At 41.2% G+C, this 20,799-nt stretch overlaps 1 protein-coding gene across 2 annotated transcripts in view; it reads right to left on the bottom strand.

Moving 5' to 3' along the window:
- Window positions 1-20,799, bottom strand: part of ANKFY1 (ankyrin repeat and FYVE domain containing 1) — a 93,594-nt gene that overhangs the window by 18,969 nt on the left and 53,826 nt on the right. For both annotated transcript variants that reach the window (XM_021713753.1, XM_008060733.1), the window contains exons 7-13: window positions 20,622-20,787; window positions 12,000-12,204; window positions 10,111-10,179; window positions 9,398-9,597; window positions 6,018-6,115; window positions 1,570-1,798; window positions 217-315 (exon numbers count right to left, since the gene is read on the bottom strand). In XM_021713753.1, coding sequence (XP_021569428.1) covers window positions 217-315; window positions 1,570-1,798; window positions 6,018-6,115; window positions 9,398-9,597; window positions 10,111-10,179; window positions 12,000-12,204; window positions 20,622-20,787 — 1,066 coding nt within the window. The remainder of the gene's footprint in view (window positions 1-216; window positions 316-1,569; window positions 1,799-6,017; window positions 6,116-9,397; window positions 9,598-10,110; window positions 10,180-11,999; window positions 12,205-20,621; window positions 20,788-20,799) is intronic.

Genomic DNA, 20,799 nt, shown 5'->3' with positions numbered 1-20,799 from the left:
CCACTTCATTAACATCTTACTGCAATAAAGGTACCCCTTCAACTTCTCAAAACCAGCAGTTTTCCACCGAATTTAACAGGCTTAACACAAACAGAAAGATTATTTTACAACCAAATGATTAGCCCCACTCTCCTCCCTCCCTCTCCCTTACCCACTGGCCTGCCCTTCTGACAGCTGTCTGTCTGCAGACACCAACAACCTGTGGCCCAGCCTTACCAGTCCATAATGCTAGGCCCAGCACAGTCTGGTCTCGGGAATCTTTGAGGCTGAAGTCCGGAATAATTTGCAAGTTGTTGGTGGCATGAAGAGCATTGGCTAAATTTTTTGAAAAGGAAAACAACACTTGATTTCACCATCCCATGGATCACATTTAAAGCATTCAACAGGTCAGGCAAAGGTGGCTCACAACTGTAAACCTAGCCCTTTGGGAGGCAGAGAAGAGAGAATTGCCTGAGCCCATGGGTTTGAGGCCAGCATGGACAACTTGGCAAGACTTCGTCTCTACAATAAATCAAAAAATGAGCCAGGTGTAGTGGCACACACCTGTGATTTCAGCTACTTGGAAGGCTAGGTGGAAGTATCACCTGAGCCCAGCAGATCAAGGCTGCGGTGGCCATGAGCATGCCATTGCACTCCAGCCTGGGCAAAAGAGTGAGACTCCAACTCAGAAAAACAAACAAACAAATAAAGCACTCAACAGAATAAGAACTCAGTTTCAAACTGAATGACAGGCTAGAATACGATCACTGTTATTCAAAAAACAGATAAATTTTGTGGGGAGCCGAAACTCAGAAATCTGTTATTTTAGAGCAAAGCTTAGAGGGAAAATGAATTTTTATAAACTTAAAACATTGACTCTTTATATAAGGAAACAGACTCAACTGTGGAAACACAAATTAATTCCTTAATTGCTAAAAACGAGGATTAAAACAATGCCCTGATGTTTTCCTAATATATAACTTTTACTAATCTTCTGTGAGTACCAAGAAAAAGTCACATTCTACCTAAAACTCCACCTCCTTCCAGAAGCACAGTGCTAAAAAATGCTGGCTTTAACAAGGGTTGAGGCTGGAGTAAGACAAATGTCAGGACAGGAAAGAAAACCTGAGGAAGACTTTCTGAGGGAAATGGGCCTTCTCTACTGCAGGGGCTTCTCTTGGTTCCTCTTTCTGGCTCCTCTCTCACGGGTCACCTGCCAAGGAGGTTCAGAAACAGATGAAAGGACTGACCAGTTCATGGAAGACCTGCCACAGCAGAGTTCTCAAAGACAGCACTCATACCAAAAGAAAACTTTGCTTAACCTACACTAAAATGGCCTGGAAAAATACCCCAAAATAAGAGAAAGCAGAATCAAAGGGTCCAAAACCTAACCTAACAGATGAAATGGGCAGGTCCCATGCTGAAAACATACACAGGAAAAACAGTAGTCAAGAGCCTAACCTGAAATAATCTTTGGTAAGAAACTGGCTATATAAAACTCACCAATGGAAGGAACATTAACTCTGTGGTTGACTACCTGAAACCACTGTCCACAAGTCAGATGGATGGGTGAAATTCTCAACTACCTACCTTTCTGCTCCAGGATGACAGACACCACATCTGGATGATTATAAGCAATTGCCATGTGCAGCGGCGTCTGCAGATAGACACTGTCCACCAGGCCATTCAGGGATGCAGACTCCTTTGGCAAGGGCAGAGCTTCCTCTGTCTGCAGGTTTGGGTTGGCACCTTGCTGCAGGAGCTCTGCAGTGAGGTTGGCTAGGCCATGCCGACAAGCTGTGTGCAATGGGGTTTCTCCCTGAATGGAAAAAAAATCTCACTCATAAATGGACCTTGAACAATTATAATACTATAAGAAAGGGATTGGCAGTAGTGGGAAACTGTCAGGGGAGGCAGAGTGGGATTCGCAGTTGAGAAAAACTGCTAGGGGAGGGAAGGGCACACCTCATCAACAAGTATACCTGCACAATCAACGTTTGTGTAACTATCCCTGAATTGTACCCCACATCTTTATAATAAGAAAAAAAATATATGAAATAAATAAATAAAATTCATCATTTGAACTTAAAAAAAAAAGAAATGGGGTCTTAATATGTTGCTCAGGCTGGTCTTGAACTCCTAGCCTTAAGCAATTCTCCCAACTCAGTCTCCCAGAGTACTGTGATCACAGGTGTGAACTGTACCAATATCTTCATCTCTTATGACCTCCTTAACCACCCTTCATTTTGTTTTTATAATTTTTTCTAATTATAAAATTAATATATGCTGGGCCGGGTACGGTGGCTCACACCTATAATCCCAGCACTTTGGGAGGCCAAGGTGAGAAGATTGCCTGAGCCCATGGTTTCAAGACTAGCCTGGGAAACTTGGTGAGACCTCAACTCTGCAACAAATCAAAAAATCAGCCAGGCGTGGTGGCATGTGCCTGTAGTTCCAGCTATTTGGAAGACTGAGGCGGAAGGATCACCTGAGCCCAGCAGGTCGTGGCTGCAGTGGCCGTGAGCGTGCCACTGCATTCCAGCCTAGGCAACAGAGTAAGAGACTCCAACTCAAAAACTAACTAACTAAATAAATAATAAAAAAATAATATATGCTTATGACAAAACAACAATCTACAAGTGTTATCAAAACAAACTGCAGGAAATGGGAACCTCTCAAAGTTACAGCTTCAGAGAAAAGCAGTGTCAGCAGTATGATCATCACTTCTCTTTAACTCTCCACTAGTATACCCTACTTCTTTGACCTGTTCACATTAATCTCACCTTGAACTCTGATCAAGACCTCCTTCCTCCATTTAAAAAAATTTTTAGGGCAACCGCCTCGGGTCCCCTCCCACTGTGGGAGCTTTTCTGTCCTCTCAATAAATCCTGCTTTCTAAAAAAAAAAATTTTTTTAATTGGTATTACAGGTACCTGATTCAATATTCAAAAGGTACAAGAATTTAGTGAAGTCTCCACTCATGCCTGGAACCATTATTACAAGTTTCACATTTCTGTCCAGTGCCAGAACATGCACAGGAAAACACATATACACACATATGCATGTACATGTGTGTATGTATATGTATACATATGCACACTGAATTTTTTTCACCCAAACAAATGGAAACCAACTGACCATACTGCTTTACACCTTGCTCTTATCAAAGTTAAGCATCTTCATCACTTAAAGAGTTAAGAACACTACAAGGCTTGTCAAAATTGGCAAATCCAACCTCCTCCTTTTCTCTCAAAAAGTTCTCCTTTCCCAGAAGGAACCATTTTCAGTTCTTTCACCTGGTTTTTAAATCTCCATATTCCTAACTAACATGTTTTTACTGCTGCCTCTTGACTTTCCTACACTGGACATTTTCTGTGGACTTGTCACTGTGGTAGGTAAGGATTAAGCACTTTTATTCTTGGACCTTCATGTACCCTTCTCATTCCAAATCTTCCACACAAGGTCGCACTGTAACTGTAGAGAGAGCCCTCCCCAGCGTATGTTCCTTCTCAGGGTTGTCTTTTGCCCCAGTCCTTCTTCCTACATTCTCTCTGGGTAGGCATATCTGATAACTCCCACAATTCCTACCATTATCTACAAGTTGGAGACTCTCAATTCCAGGTCCCCAGTCCTGTTTTGGTATCCAATTTTCCTACCGCCTGCTAGAAATTCCTGCCTAAATGTTTAGAAAGGAATTCAATGTTTGCAATGGAGTTTACTCTCTCCACACCAGTCTCTCCTCCTGGGTCAGTTCCCTTTTTCTTTCATGGGTAAACCACAATAGTTTTAAAACCTCACTTGCCCTTGCTTCTGGGAACCTTAAGCATGCATGTCTCACTGACTATAATTTTGCAATTCCTCTGAAACCTGTCCCTTTGGGTCCAAATCCAATGTAAAGGTCAGGACAGGTCCAGATCACTGCTTGTCTAGATGATTCCCAGGCGGGACTCCATGGCACACCCACCATGCCAGCCATTCCAGGCATCTTTCTCAACTCTAAAACAATCATACTGGCTCTTCTCCCAAAATCCTCCTTTAGATCATCTCTTCCCATAGGATTAAGCTCAAAAACCAGAAACCAGCATTTCAGGACCTTCTCCAGTGCTGCTCTCACTGGTTTTCAAGTCAGGCCTCCCTTGCGTCTCTACATTTTAGTGCCACTCAGTTTTGCTATGAAGGGTATCAGGGAAGGAACAGCAGCTGGTAGACAATGTGGACTCAAGGGAGGATTTTTAAAGTTAGGAGACAGCAGAACATGTCTCTATGCTACCAGAAATAGAGGGCAAAATTAATAAAGCAGAAAAGCTGGGCTCAGTGGCTCAGCCTGTAATCCCAGTGCTTTGGGAGGCCGAGATGAGTGGATTGCCTGAGCCAGCGGGTTCAAGACCTGCCTGGGCAACTTGGTGAGACCTCATCTCTACAATAAATCAAAAATTAGCCAGGCGTGGTAACGCGTGCCTGTAGTTCCAGCTACTTGGAAGGCTGAGGCGGAAGGATCTCTGGAACCCAGCAGGTTAAGGCTACAGTGGCTGGGAGCGGCTGCTGCATTCCAGTCTGGGTGACAGAGTGAGACTCCAACTCAAATAAATAAATAAATAAATAAATAAATAAAATAAAGCAGGAGAAAGACAGAGACAGAGACATACATTGGCAGGAGCAAAGACACTGAGAAGGTGAGAGGGGATGGCATGCAGAGACCAAAGAAGAAACCAGCCTCCAGTGAGCACAAGGATATGCCATCATTCAGGTGGAGAGCAGGCCACATGCGACAGATGAGCAGAGGTAGAAAGACGGCACTGCCCTCTCTCCTGTGCTTCCACGATCCGCTGGTATGGAGCAGCTACCAGGCATATTATTTACTGCCTTGTCCAGTGCTGTCAAGAGAGTCTGTACCATACAGTCTAGTACCTGCACCTTAATGCCAACTTCATTATTTATAAGCCACTTAGCCTCTCAGAACCTCATTTGTCCTATATTGAGGGATTTATAGACGTGGAAAAGATCTCTTCAATCCTAACAACATGCTGCTTTCGGGACCACTGTGAGAATTAAAAGAGTTAATATCCTTGAAGCTCCTAGCACAAAGTAGCTGTAAGACAAATATGATCTCAAAGATAAGCACATTCCCCTTGTCTGGAAATAATAGAGTAAAATAATTATCATTCAGTATCTAATGCCCCAGATACTATGCTAATAAGCACTTACACGCTATCAATTCCTCCCATTTTAGCCACATCCTATGAAATTAGTATTAATCCCATTTTACAGATGAGGAAACTGAAGCTAAGATTACACAGGAAGAAATGGGAAAACTGGTAAACTCAGTAACCCAAAGGTCATTCTTTTAAACATAATACTGTACATTCTACCTTGTTAGCTTACAGTATGGACACATAATTCCAAATGTGAAGCGTTATAAAGAATCAAGATGAGGCCGGGCTCGGTGGCTCAGCCTGTAATTCCAGCACTTTGGGAGGCCAAGGCGAGCAGATTGCCTGAGCCCGCGGGTTCTAGACCCACCAGGGCAACTTGGCGAAACCTCGTCTCTACAATAAATCAAAAACTAGCCGGGTGCGGTACCGCACGCCTGTAATTCCAGCTACTTGGAAGGCCGAGGCGGAAGGATTGCTGAAGCCCAGCAGGTCGAGGCTGCAGTGGTCGGGAGCGTGCCACTGTACTCCAGTCTGGGTGACAGAGTGAGAGACTCCAACTCAAAAAAAAAAAAAAAGAATCAAGATGCTACCATGATAGGTTTGTGTACATGTTTGTGAATGTCTGTTAGACTATAAAGTTCACACTATCTAGTTCAAGGCCTGATATATAGCAAATGCTTAGGATATGGTCACTGAAGGATTCAACCAATACTTGAGGAAATGTAAAAAAATCTATTTCACTGGGTTTTTTTAAAAAACATAATGCATGTATTATTTTGACAAAAATTTAAAAAAATAATTGATTCCATTTTTTCCTGCATAGTCATCATTGCTAATTCTTCTGCAGACCAGAACCATTTCCTCTGGCTGCCCTGTTACACTTACCCACTTGTTTCTGTGGTTGACATGGGCACCACTGGTTGCCAGGAAAAGAGCTGCTGCCTCATTTCCTGCTCCAGCTGCTCGTTGTAGTAAACAATTTCCTACAAGAAAATGGGGATATTCATTCTTCTATTTGCATAAAAATGCAGTCAAGTTCTACACTGTACAACACCCTGCTCCTCCCACCAACTTATGCTGGCGAGCCCACATCAGACAGTAGGTATCATCTCAGTCCACCCAGATACTCTTCTGCATGTGGACACAGAGACTTCGAAAAACCTTCAGCTGGAACATTCATTCTTCCCTGGTTTTCTGCTAGCCAATGCCTGGGAGTAGAGGTAAATCATGTCTCGTGCTGGGGATGAGTTTAAAGCAAGGTTTCTCAACAGTAGTGCTACTGACATTTGGGATAATTGTTGTGGGGGGTCTGCCCTGCACACCATACAATGTTCAGCAATATCCCGGGTTCGACTCATTAGATGCCAATAGGTCCTCTGAACTTGTGACAATCAAAAGTGTCTATAAATGCTGACAGATATCCTGGGGCAGTGGTGAAGAACTGTTCCTGGTTGAGAACCACTGGGTTAGATGTCCATTTCAAAGACATTATAAGCTAAAGTTCTACCAGAAAATGCCTCTTAAATACTCCAGCATTATTCCTAGGGCTTTAAATATGTTTGTTCTTGGCTTAGAATATTTTCCTTGTCACTCTTTTCTAAATAAAAACCTTAGAAAGAAAAAACATTTTTCTTCTTTTTCACTCAAAGTGGTTATAGTCCCAGAACAGTACTTCTCAGTCTCTTAAAACCCATTTCCAAAAATAAACATAAAATCCCGTGCTCTACAGCTATGTTATTTGAAAATTCAAATAAATTAAAAACCAGGTCCAAAAACAAGATAAAGAAATGGGACAAAGCACTACTTTGCTTTCATACCATTTTTCTCTTTGACCCCAGAGAAAGTGACTCTATCCCCAGTTGATGGTTATTCTAATCTAAAGACTCCTAATCAAAGACCCCTTTTCACTTCTGCAGTCATTTCAGGGTATATACAACTTAAATTAAACACTTCCCTATAGAACAAATTTAACCTGTGACTGCTAAAACCTCACTAGCTGTGAAAAAGCAGTGACTAAGATTATTACATGTAAAATTAAAAATGAAATAAACCAATAGGAAAAAATGACAATCCTGAGCCCGTATGTATTTAACAATTAAAACAGAAAGTATATAATGTAAAACTGACAAAACTAGCAAGAAAAATGAACAAATATACAATCAGTGAAAAAGTCTCAATAAAACCTCTCAGAAATTGACAGATCAAGTAGTCTAAAAGTTACTAAGAATATGTACGATTTGAATTGCCTAATGAACAAGCTTGATTTAATGCACATAAGTAGAGAACGGTGCATCCTACAATTAAAAGATGAATACTTTTTTAGTACGTAGCATAAAAATTAGTTCTGTAAGAGTCTAACATTCAAGTTTCAAATATCAAAGAACCAATCTCTTATATGCCACACACTGATATGTGATTAAATTGGAAAGCAGTAAAATTATGGCCAATAACCAACAAATTAAAAGCAATTAAGTAACAATCTCATTTCTAGAGGTCTTTAGTCTAAAACATTTATAGTTCTTCCTGTACTTCTTGCCCTGTAATATTTACTGCCTTTAGCTTTTTGTTTGTTTGTTTGAGTCAGGGTCTAACTCTATCACCCAGGCTGGAAGGCAGTGGCATGACCACATCTCACCACAGCTTTGAACTCCTGGGCTCAGGTGGTCGTTCTGCCTCAGCCTCCTGAGTAGCTGGAACTATATGTGCATGTCATCTCACCTGACTAATTTTTAAATTTTTTGTACAGACATGGTCTCACGATATTGCCTAGGCTATTCTCAAACTCCTGGGTTCAAGTAATCCTTCCTCTTTGGCCTCCCCAAGCACCAGGACTATAGGAGTGAGCCACCATGCCTGATCTGCCTCTAGCTTTTATGTAACCTAAAGTGGTGATTTCATTTGCCCGTTTTTTCCCTCTTTTCATTTTTTATTTTGGGAGATAGGATCTCACTCTGAAACCTAGGCTGGAGTGCAGTGATGCAATCATAGCTCACTGCAGCCTCAGCCTTCTGGACTTAAGTGATCCTCCATGTATTAGCCTCCTGAGTAGCTAGGACTACAAGCATGCACCACCACAGCCAGCTAATTTTTCCATTTTCTGTAGAGTCTCACTATGTTGCCCAGGCTGGTCTTGAACTCCTGGCCTCAGGTAATCCTCCCACCTCAACTTCCCAAAATGCTGGGATTATAGGCATGAGCCACTGCACTCAGCCTGAAAGTTATTTTTCATTAAATAATGTTATATGTTAACATATATTGGTTTGTTATCATTAAATTAATACACCTTTTAAATTTTTCTCAGTTTTAATTTAAAATATGGTAAGTATCAAAGTTATATCCCACCTAAATAAAAGCTCTTTGGGATATCATTTTTTTTTTTTTTTTTTTTTGAGTTGGAGCCTCACTCTGTCACCCAGGCTGGAGTGTGGTGGCACACTCATGGCCCCCCCAGCGTCAACCTCCTGCACTCCAGCAATCCTTCCGCCTCAGCCTTCCAAGTAGCCAGAACTACAGATGCAGGCTACCACACCCAGCTAGTTTTTTATTTATTGTAAAGATGAGGTCTTGCCAAGTTACCTGGGCTGATCTTGAACCTGCAGGTTCAGGCAATCCATTCACCTCAGTCTCCCAAAGTGCTGGGATTACAGGCTGAGCCACCAAGCCCAGTCGGATATCATTTTTAAGAGGGTAAAAGGAGATCCGAGTCCACAAAGTCTGATCACTCACTGCATTAAATGAATGAAAGTGTTTCAGCTTAAAGGACTTAACTTGATGTCTAATTGTTTGAAGTACTGTATTTTTAAAAATTACAATCCACATTTTAACTATATCTAAAAGTAAGTACAGTTGGGCACAGTGGCTCACGCCTATAATCCCAACACTTTGGGAGGCTGAGGTGAGAGGACTGCCTGCGCCCAAGGGTTCAAAACCAGCCTGGGCAACTTGGTAAGACCTCACCTCCACAATAAATAAAAAAAAATTAGCCTGTAGTTCCAGCTACTTGGAAAGCTGAGGTAGAAGGACTGCCTGAGCCTGGGTGACAGAGTGAGACTCCAACTCAAAAAAAAAAAAAAAAAAAAAGACTTAAAAATAAGTACAGAGAAATTCTTGGTATGCCACTTGTATCTAAATTTTGGGTAAAATAATTTACACAGTATTTCAGTCGCTTAAGTAGCTAGAACTACCACCACACCCAGCTAATCTGAACCCCAAAAAATTATATTCCAGACTTCAGCATCCCCCCTTAGGGACCTACTGTGCTTTACCTGTCATGGCATCAGGTGCATCGGTGTTGCTGCCACGCTGTATGAGTCTGGCTGCAAAGCTGTTTTCATCAAATGAAGTCCCATTGACTACAGGGATGTCTTCGAAGGGGTTCACAGACTGGTCAGAAGATACGGTGATGTACTGCACCGCAAGCCACAGAGCTGTGCTGCCCTCGTGGTCTTTAAGTTCTAAATCTAATCTGAAAAAAGGAAGCAATGTGAGCAGCAAATACAATCTTCTTCACTCTCAACTGCCGACAGCCTCATTCTTTCTCTTTATACTATTTGAATGACACATTTTTAGTTTACTTTAACTTATTAAAACTTATAACACTAAAATATATTTTAAAAGAATTATTTTGGCCGGGCTCGGTGGCTCAGCCTGTAATCCCAGCACTTTAGGAGGCCGAGGTGAGTGGATTGCCTGAGCCCGTGGGTTCGAGACCCGCCTGAGCAGCAAGACCTCATCTCTACAATAAATCAAAAAATCAGCCGGGCGTGGTAGCACGCGCCTGTAAATCCGGCTACTCGGAAGGCTGAGGCGGAAGGATCGCCGGAGCCCGGCAGGTTGAGGCTGCGATGACTGGGAGCGGCCACTGCACTGCGGTCTGGGCGACAGAGTGAGACTCCAACTCAAAAAAAAAAGAATTATTTTTCACTCACAATCCCACCCTCACAACTGCTTTTTCATTTCTCCATGTCTCCCTACGTACTGTTTACACTGCAGCAGCTGATTGAACACATATTCGTTCCTGGCCATGATGGACACATGTAAAGGAGTCCTGCAGGATAAAAAAGAAGAGGTGTCAATTCAGGACAGGTCCAAATTCAGGACTACTTACAGCAGGAGGCAACTAGAATCCTAGGCAGAATCACCATCCACAAGAAATCTCACATTTCTGTAACGGTTTTCTAAAACCAAGACGAAGTATCAAAATATGAACATTGATTTGCTTATGTATTACCATTTGCTCAGTGGCCAAAATGGACAAGAATAAAAACAAGAGATCTAAAATACTCCTGCGTTCAATACTGACCCCTTACTGAATATGCATGTACTGATTTTTTTTTAATAGCAGTTGCTATCATAGGTAAGCATATTTTCCCTCACCTATCCTCCACCAATGCTGAAAAGAAACTTTCTTCTTCCCTATAATTTTGTTATACTCAAACACAGAACAACAACAGGTAAGAATGTATTAAAATGGCATTTAACTCCTCCTCACTGCTTTTCATTTAGCACTCAAGGGCCTTGAAGGAGACTGCCACTACAGAGCAGAGGGCCCCAAGGCATTTACCTCAGAGGACAGACTGTGAGTTTATTTCAGTGGCAGTAAGAAAAAAATCAAAGAATCAATAGAGGGAAAAAGGGATGCAATTATTTTGGGAAATAAGGTGATTATCACATGATACTGCAAGTTCACGGAGATCTATCTTATTCATTTTCTTATTCTGACAACAAACTTCAAAAACATCTTTTATTTTTTTACAGGATTTTATTTATTTTGCTATTATTATTTTTAAGAAAGCAGGATTAAGCTGGGTTCAGTGGCTCAGCCTGTAATCCCACGCCTTTGGGAGGCTGAGGTGAGTGGATTGCCAGAGCCCACGGGTTCGAGACCCGCCTGGGCAGCGAGACATCTCTACAATAAATCAAAAAATTAGCCGGGCGTGGTAGCGCGCGCCTGTAGTTCCAGCTACTTGGAAGGCTGAGGTGGAAGGATCGCCGGAACCCAGCAGGTCGAGGCTGCAGTGGCCGGGAGCGGCCACTGTACTCCAGTCTAGGCAACAGAGTGAAACTCCAACTCAAAAAAAAAAAAAAAGAAAAAGAAAGCAAGCAAGCAGGATTTATTGAGGGGACAGAAAACCTCCCAGGGCAGAAGGGGATCTGAGGGGGTTGCCCGAGGATTTTCAAAGTTATAAAACACTGAACTGCTATGACAAGTGAGTCCCAACTGCGACTGGTGATTCAGGTGGCTTGACTGCCCTTCAGAGTCTCGCACACCACTGGCCCAGAGACCAGCAGTCCTTTCTCAGATTCTAAACCACAAGGAATCCTCAACTATTTGTGAGAAGAGGCCAAAGGAACACAATAAATACTATCAAATATGCAAAGGGCTGTGCTACTGATGAAGGTAGCCAGCTGTGAAGACAAGGAGCTGTCTAAAGTGGGAGTGTTTACAAGAAAGTAAAATTAGGTTTAACATGGAAATTTTTTAACAATTAGACCTCACAGAAATAAAGCAGGTTGCCCGGAGTGTGTTCCTCTTCTTCAAACTATCCAAATAGCTCTAAGAAATGCTAGAAGGAGGGTTCCTTGGAGGAGCTGGACCATGTGGATCACTCTGGTTCCCTCTAATATAAAGATGATGGAAAATGCTTAGAAACCCAAAGACTCCAGTTACCCAGGACGAAAATGTCTTCAAACGCCTCTGGCTTTGGTAGTGACAACACTACTAAAAATCAATGTTTGTGACTTCAATAAAAATACAATTGAATAAAGCCAAACTGAAGAACATGAAGTCCCTAGATGCCAATTATACCATAAAATAAGCTTTTGGGAATAGTGCTGAGGGCACAGTCTGTCTGTTCCCCAACTCACCTGCCCTTGCTGTCCTGCATGTTGGGGTTGGCACCAGTCTGCAGAAGGGCCTCTGCAATCTGTGCCATCTCAGACATCACATCTGCTGAGTGCTTCTTTGAACTGTACAATGCCACAAGGTGTAACGGTGTCTCCTGGGCACCCTTCGTAGCAGCATTGACCAAGGCCCCATTCTTAATGAGGAAAGTGGCAGCAAAGAGATCTCCTTAAAAATAAATAATAGAAGAAACAGTAACATATGAAATACTCAGGGCAAGTTATTCTAGCCAATGACTCTTCAAAAGGTAGTAGACAGTAACTGCAGACAAAAAAGAGAAGCAATTAGATGTGCCCAAAGGAATCTCTTGGGACACCTGTAAGTAGAAACTCTTCATCAAGATCATGGGGTTACAGACTCTAATTCAAAAAGCTTTGTTCAGTTTATGATCACCTGTTATCATCTGCCTTGCCTCCTCACATCAATATTTCTTCATTGTTTAAGAATACCAGGACTCAAGCCGGGCTCAGTGGTTCGGCCTGTAATCCCGTGCTTTGGGAGGCTGAGGTGAGTGGATTGCCTGAGCCCACGGGTTCGAGATCCACCTGGGCAACTTGGCAAGACCTCATCTCTATAATAAATCAAAAAATTAGCCGGGCGTGGTAGCACGCGCCTGTAGTTCCAGCTACTTGGAAGGCTGAGGCGGAAGGACTGCCGGAGCCCAGCAGGTCAAGGCTGAGGTGGCCGAGAGCGTGCCACTGCATACCAGTCTGGGCAACAGAGTGAGACTCCAACTCAAAAAAAAAAAAAAGAATACCAGGACTCTACCCTTCAAAGGCTTCTTCTGTTCATCTCTCAAAAAGGGCTCCCAGGATTCCTTCCTACACAATTTCTCTCTCTCCTACTTCCTGACGTAGCCTGCACCTAAGCAACATTTGTACTTGCATACAGGTTCCTGTTCAGAGCCCATGTTTGATTATTATTATTATTATTATAAAGTTTCTTTTCTTCTTAGTTTTGTAATCTCATTATATACAAACATAACAGACTTAACAAGAAATTTACAACTGAGTATTTCAACAGAAAATCTGTACATGTTGCTATTTTTTAAAGATTTCACAGGATAAATAAACTGGTTGTAAAAACAAAATTTCTTTCTAAATGCTTCCATTGCCTTAACTCCTAGAGAATTATAGGTAGAAGAATCTACCCTACTTATGAATAGGACTATTTACAAATACCAAATTAGGACAGTAACTTCATAAAATTCATTAATTTTAATAGCTCAATTTACCATCTTTGACTATTCATTCTCTGTATAAGGAAAAAAAACCTACACTGACAAAGGCAACAATTAAGTTTAAGGAAAGACATTAAAGGTATATATTTGTGAAAATACTTTGTCAGATACCAGTGAAGAGAAGGTGACTCTAGATTGGATCCATGAATACATAGTAAATATATAACTAAGCAATTCAACAAATGGACATTTAATGTCAAAAATACTTGTGAGGCCAGACAGGGTGGTTCACGCCTGTAACCCCAGCACTTTGGGAAGCAGAAGTGAGAGGACTATCTGAGTCCAGGGGTTCAAGACCAGACTGGGCAACTTTGTGAGACCTCATCTATACAATAAATCAAAAAATTAGCTGGGCGTGGTGGCGTGTGCCTGTGGTTCCAGCTACTTGGAAGACTACGGCAGAAAGATCATCTGAGCCTAGCAGGTTGAGGCAGTAGTGGCCATGAGCATGCCACTGCACTCCAGCCTGGGCAACAGTGAGACTCCAACTGAAAAAAAAAAAACAACACTTCTGAAAAACCAGTTAAAGTATATGTTTCACGTTACTTTGGAGGATGACAGAGATTAAACAGCTAAATTTGTTGTAAGATTACTTAGAGTTCAAGCTTCCTTGGATTTAGTTCCATTTTATAACTTAAAACATGAAAAACACTATTCATAAAATTTATATTTCTTATAAAAACAAGACAAGAATAACAAAGCACCATAATATAACAGACTGAGAAAGCTTCTAGTTATAAATGTTTGAGACATTGCACCTAGCTGAGTAGAAGAAATTGTTGCTCTCAGTGTCCTCCAGGTGGCATCATTAACTCACACTTGGAAAGTCTTTCAAGGGTTCATTATATAGCTTCCAAATCAAACCCATCCTTAATTTGACAGTCTAACTACATGTGTAACTTTGATGGGTGTATACATCCATATTATTCCGAGAGCTTGTCTGGGATTCAAAGGTACTTTCTGCAGATTTGGTCTCCATTCCACCAAGGTCTACAGGATGAATTTTTGCAGGATGAATTTTTTGCAAATCACACCCTTCTTCAGTTGGATGATCCCAAAAATGCAGAACCACCTCCCAGAGTCTGATTTGCTGTCCCATGAGTGTTGACTGTACTTTAATGTGTTGGTGATCTTGGGATGAATGCCAGGTTGCTGAAGGTGCCTTGGAACTTCTTTAACGTATCAATCATAGGCAATGATGTTCTTTCCATAGTTGATCTGCTTTTGTCTTTGCATTAAGACACTTCTGTTTCTAATTCCAGTATAATTGTGGCTGCAGACTCCTTTGAATCACAACTTCCTTGTGATTCCTTACTTCCCTACAAAGTCACTTATAAGAAGTTTTCTTTTTGTATTTTGCAATATCATTTCATCTTCTTCAACTACATGTCTACAGTCTGAACACCTAAAGTGCGGCTTTGGGAGTGGTAAAGTTCTCTTAAGTCTGTTATTCCTATGTTCACTTTAATTTGAATACATGGGTTTCATCTGGTCCTAGTGGACATGGAATTTTAAAATCATCATGTTTTCAACACTTCCCATCTGCTCTGTGCTTTCTTCCAAAGGGCCATCTTGCTAGATAATGTGCTCTGGGCATTGGGGCTGCTAGGCAGCCTCAAATGCTGACCAGTTCCTCAGATGCTGGAGTGGCCTATGTCTGATTTTTTTTTTAATCCATCATTGTCTTAAACAAAGCAGGCTCTGGGGAAAGGCTGGGTAGAAAATGGATTGACTGGTGGGGTTTCCCTTCGACATACTGTCTCTAACTCAAATAAATTATGATTTCAGGTAACTCAATAATTCTCCTGATATATTTTCATTCATCTGTTCCCATTTGGGAAGGGAGCAAAAGGGTGCAAGCTTTACCAGTATCAAGAGTAAAGGGCCAAAGTTTAGATTGTCTTACCGTAGGAAGTCAGGAAAGCACTGAAAGTAACAGGTAGCATGCCTAACAGGGGCTAGGCTGGGTCAGGCCTTTGCTATCCAGTTATACATATACATAGTAGGGTCTTAAGGTATAGCATGAACAAACCATACGTGGATGTGGTCTAAGAGAAAGTATGTAAGAAACAACACATTAGCAATAGCATAAAATATCCTAGAGATGCCCACTTACATTTTGGGAGTAGAAAGAAAATTTAGAATTCTTAGGACAATTCACAGTCATACCACCCTGAGTGTGCCTGATCTCATCAAAATTATTAGGACAAAAAGTCAATTTTAATAAAAAGTCAAAAATACAGCCTGGCTCGGTGGCTCAGCCTGTAATCCCAGCACTCTGGGAGGCTGAGGTGAGTGGATTGCCTGAGCCCGAGGGTTCGAGACCCGCCTGGGCAACTTTGTGAGACCTCATCTCTACAATAAAATCAAAAATTAGCTGGGTGTGGTAGTGTGCGCCTGTAGTTCCAGCTACTAAGAAGGCTGAGGTGGAAGGCTCGCTGGAGCCCAGGAGGTCGAGGCTGGGAACGGCCACTGCACTCCAGTCTGGGCGACAGAGTGAGACTCCAACACACAAAAAAAAACAAAGATAAAGTTTTCAAACTTACACATATATGTGCATAAGTATATATACCCTCCTACACAAAAAAAAACTGTTTAGAAGCTACTGGAAATTGAAAATTGGTGAAGGTTTACAATGAAAGAAAGTCAGCCCAAAGGGTATAAAAGCAAAGGAAAAAGAAAATTGACATCAAAATAGTGAACAAAGAGAGGGAACAGAAAATGCCAAAAGTGCCATTTGTAAAGTTTTTGTCATAAGAAAAAATATAGGTCTTCTGCTCAAATCTAAGCAGTTGTTCAAGCCTCTCTTTCTCTCTCTCTTTCCGTCATTCTCACAATTGCCAACACCATCTCCACCTTTGGGGTACCCTTAACCCGGCAGGAGCTGGACTCCCACAAGTGGCGCCCAAATGTGGGACCTCAAGGGTGAGATAAGAAGCAAGCTCCAGGAACCATACCTACCCCACCCCCTTCTGAATTGCCTGAAGGCCAGGTATGCCAAAAAAAAAAAAAGAAAATATATAGAGGGGGAGGGAGATGGGATTAACAGTAGCAAATATCTGTCTGGGGATGGGGAAACACCTCTTATCAACAGGGTGCCTGAATGAAACGTAACTGTACACCTAACCCTTAACTGTACCCCACAAAACCATAATAAAAAATATTGATTATGAAAAAAAATATATATATATATTTTAAAACTTTAGTTACTAAACAAACTCATATTGTTATTATGGAAACTAGGATATAAGCTCTCTTTCTTGGTTGTCTTATTCATCCTTGTATTCCGAGCATAATGCTCTGACTTAAAGGTACTCAATACTTCTTTATAGAGTGAAAAAAATTTTTTTTATACTGAAGCTTCTCAGTACATAGCTTACAGATGGAACAGGGAAGGGGATATATAGATGCATGCTGTAGACATATAGATATATAGAGAGAGAGACTGATCAAGATACAGGCAATTTGAAATACCACTTCATTATTTTCTTCTTAACACTGGAATAGTTTTAGCTGGAGTGGCAACTGTGGACCCTTAATAAACAGTTAATAAATAAACAAATGTCAAAAAAAAATATATATATATATATATAACACATTTCAGAAATATTTCCATCAAAAACAGTTCAAATTAAAGCTGGTGTTAAAAGTTTCAGTTACTTCACACCTCATTCGCCCACACTGCAGGTCAATGAGGCATTACTGTAACAATTTATCTACATAAAAATATTCCTAACAAAAAAGTTAACACTAAAAAAAAATCCACATATAATTTTTCTTTCAACACAGTTTCCTGAGAGAGTTCTTTTAGCCAGTAACCTTCATCATTCACAAACCATATTTCATGCTGCTCTAGTTGGTGGCATTATTTTCAGATTTATTACAAGCTACTTAACAGGAGCAACCTATTTAAGAACTCACTGATTGATGTTGGTTATTAAAGTAAAGAAGTACAGGAAGAACTAGATATTCTATAAAGTAAGGATTCATCACTGCCCAGATCAGGCTAACCCAAGGAAATAGCGACCCTCTGGCCATGTGTGTACCTCCTTTGGACATCTCCACAGACTGACTGTCTGTTTCACTCTTCAGACAATCTACTACTAGTAGATTTGGTTATTAGGATGATTGGTGACTATTTTGTTTACAGATTCTAATGTGTGCCCAGAGCTAGATGTAAATCTCACATTTTAAAGATCTTTACTCATATTAAGTTTAACGTTTAAATTTAAGTATGTTATTCAGTTTAAATTATCTGGGCAGGTAAACAATCTGACAGTTCAAGCTGAAGGAAGAAAAGTAAAAAAAATTCCTATAGGAACTGGATCTGGTATGGCATTACAACACAAGAGCAAAGTATGAAGGGCTAGGTTGACCCTTCCAGTCACTAACACTATCTTGCATTCTACCAACAAATCCAAAAAGCAAAAATGATTCCCACTTTACAGATTAGGAAAAGAAGAATCAGAGTGGTCAAGTGACTTGTCCAAGGCCACTGGATAAATAGATGAGCCAGGATTCAAACCTTGATAAATTCAAGCTCCACAGGTAGTGTCCTGTCCACTACACCATGCCAAGCTCTCTAAAGTTAGCAACAATCATGTTTATTATGCCCACAATGTAATCCACATGCTTGCAGGCAACTGATAAGTCCAGAGTGAAGATTAAATCATCTGAAAATAAGCATCAAAAATGTATTACCAATTCTTGGCAATTCTTGTAACTAAGCAATCACCAAAATATTTAATAACTTGTCAAAGATGTTTTTTCATTAAACATAAGAGGACGAGGAAAGAAATGTAATTCCCAGTTGTGTTTTTAGTAAGTGTATTTGTTTCCAAGATAAACATCTCAGACACCAAACAGTATGGAAAAGAATAATTGCTATGTGATGAAACTTTCCCCACTGAACAATACTCAATGCTGAGCAACTGATGGCTTTGCACAGTGCAGAATGGTGCTTGGGAAAAATGCATCTGCTCTTGACACTGACATATTCTAAGGATTTCCTACTCAGTGATGAGCAAAATTTCCCTCTCTACCAGTCAGCAAGCTCAACACTCTACCACATGGCTCACAAGGTTATTTGTATTAAAATTTGTGCTCAATAAGCCGGGTGTGACAGTGCACACCTGTAGTTTCAGCTACCTGGAAGGCAGAGGTTGAAGGATTGCCTGAGCCCAGCAGCTGGAGGCTGCGGTGACTGTAAGCATGCCACTGTACTCCAGCCTCGGTGACAGAGTAAGACTCCAACTCAAAAACAAACAAACAAATAAACAAAAAACCTTTGCTCAAAAAGAGCAAAGCCACAGCTGGAACAGGACCACATCTTGGCCACACTCCAACGACCAGGGGCAACTTGTGAATGGCAAAAGTGCAGTATAGACAATAATAGTATAATAATGTATAATCAGAAGGGTAAAATAAACTAAGATGTAGTGAAACCAATATATTCTCCCTTTGATGCCCACAAATAAGTGGTCATGGAAATTACATACTTCAGCCAAGTCAATTATTCCTCTACAAAATTAAGGTTGTGACTTCTTCTTCTTCTTTTTTTTTTTTTTTTTAGTCAAGGCCTTACTTTGTTACCCAGGCTGGAGTCAGTGACACTATCACAGCTTACTGCAGCTTCAACCCCCTGGGCTCAAGTGATCCTCCCACCTCGGCCTCCCATGCAGCTGGGACTACAGGCACGTACCCCCAGCTAATTATTTAATTTTGTGTGTGTGTGTGAAGACAAGGTCTCACTATGTTGCCCAGGCTGGTCTCAAACCCCTGGGCTCAAGCAATCCATCTGCCTAGGCTTCCCAAAGTGCTGGGATTATAGGTGTGAGATACCATGCCTGGAGCTTTGACTTTTTTTTTTTTTTTGAGTTGAAGTCTCACTCTGTCACCCAGACTGGAGTGCAGTAGCTTTCATTCCATACTAGAATTTTACCTCTACACAGACCCTCACTCCATCAAAAATGACCACTGCAAAGTAGAGTCAGCCAGGAACCCTTTGGGACTTATGAATTAATAAGGCCACTGGGAAAACAAAGCAAAATCTACCAACTTTTGTCCCCTTGAAAAGTTAATTCAGCTCATCAACAAGGGTACCTGCATAATCAATGTTTGTATACCTAACCCTGAATTGTACCCCACATCTTTTTTTTTTTTTTTGAGTTGGAGTCTCACTCTGTTACCCAGACTGGAGTGCAGTGGCTGCTCCTGGCCACCGCAGCCTCGACCTGCTGGGCTCTGGTAATCCTTCCGCCTCAGCTTTCCAAGTAGCTGGAACTACAGGCACGCACTACCACGCCCGGGTAATTTTTGATTTACTGTAGAGATGAGGTCTCGCCAAGTTGCCCGGGCAGGTCTCGAACCTGCGGGCTTAGGCAATCCACTCACCTCGGCCTCCCAAAGCGCTGGGATTATAGGCTGAGCTACCGAGCCCAGCTCCACATCTTTATAATAAAAAAATAATTAAAAAAATAAAGAAAAGTTAATTCAGGTCAGGCTTGGTGACTTGCCTGAGCCTGCAGGTTTGAGACCAGCCTGGGCAATTTTGCAAGACCTCCTCTCTACAATAACTTAAAAAAAAAAAAAATTAGCCGGGCACGGTAGCGCAGGCCTATAGTTCTGGCCACTTGGAAGGCTGAGGCAGAAGGACTGCCAGAGCACAGCAGGTCAACACTGGGGTATCCGTGAGTGTTCCACTGCACTCCAGCCTGGGCGACAGAGTGAGACTCTAACTCAAAAAAAAAAGAAAAAGAAAAGAAAAGTTAATTCAACAAGATTTAAACATGCTGAGCTCAATCCTATCAATTCTTCATCCTTCCCACTACCATCAATGTACTCTATTTCAAATAACTTTCCTAGAACAAAATGAAACTTTACTACTTTGTCATGAGAGAAGTCTAAACTGCTAAAGTAAAAACCCTTAATTTTAAATATTTGTGGTTTTGATATTTTCCTTGTATCCATGCAAGAATGCAAAAGTAAAGTCTCTTAGCACAAATCCTGGAAAAAGTGATCTACTGAACAAGCAAATATATCAAATGCTTACAAGTAAAAGGTACTTCTTCTCAAGTACCATCTTTTTAGTCATTCTTCTTGGAACCCTGTTGGCACTGTGAACAGTCAAATTAACAAGGTATAGGCAATAGCTCTTCAGTCCCTCCTCTGATCCAATGATCACAGATTCTTTTTTTTTTTTTTTTTGTAAATTTTCACCTAGCCTGTGAATACAGATTCAAGAAGTCTTTGGGAATTTTTTAACAAGGTCAGAGAGTCTTTAAAAATTACTTGGATAAAAATAAAAATGCCTGCAGAGAAAAATATAAGATAGACTTCTTCCTACCTCTCTGGATTCCTTTATGTAACAAGCTCCAGCCATTCTTGTCTACCATGTCGACATCAGCTTTGTGACTAACCAGCGTGGTAGCAATACTCTCTAGCCGTCGTGAAAGGGCTAGATCCAATGCAAGATCTCCGTTATGATCCACTTCATTCAGCTTCCCAGGGAGCTACACAAGTAA

Source organism: Carlito syrichta, unplaced genomic scaffold (genome assembly GCF_000164805.1).
Source record: "Carlito syrichta isolate Samal-C Ts95f unplaced genomic scaffold, Tarsius_syrichta-2.0.1 Scaffold304713, whole genome shotgun sequence".
NCBI lineage: Eukaryota > Metazoa > Chordata > Mammalia > Primates > Tarsiidae > Carlito > Carlito syrichta.
Note: the sequence above shows the minus strand (reverse complement) of the source record. Positions and strands in the feature narration are given on the sequence as shown.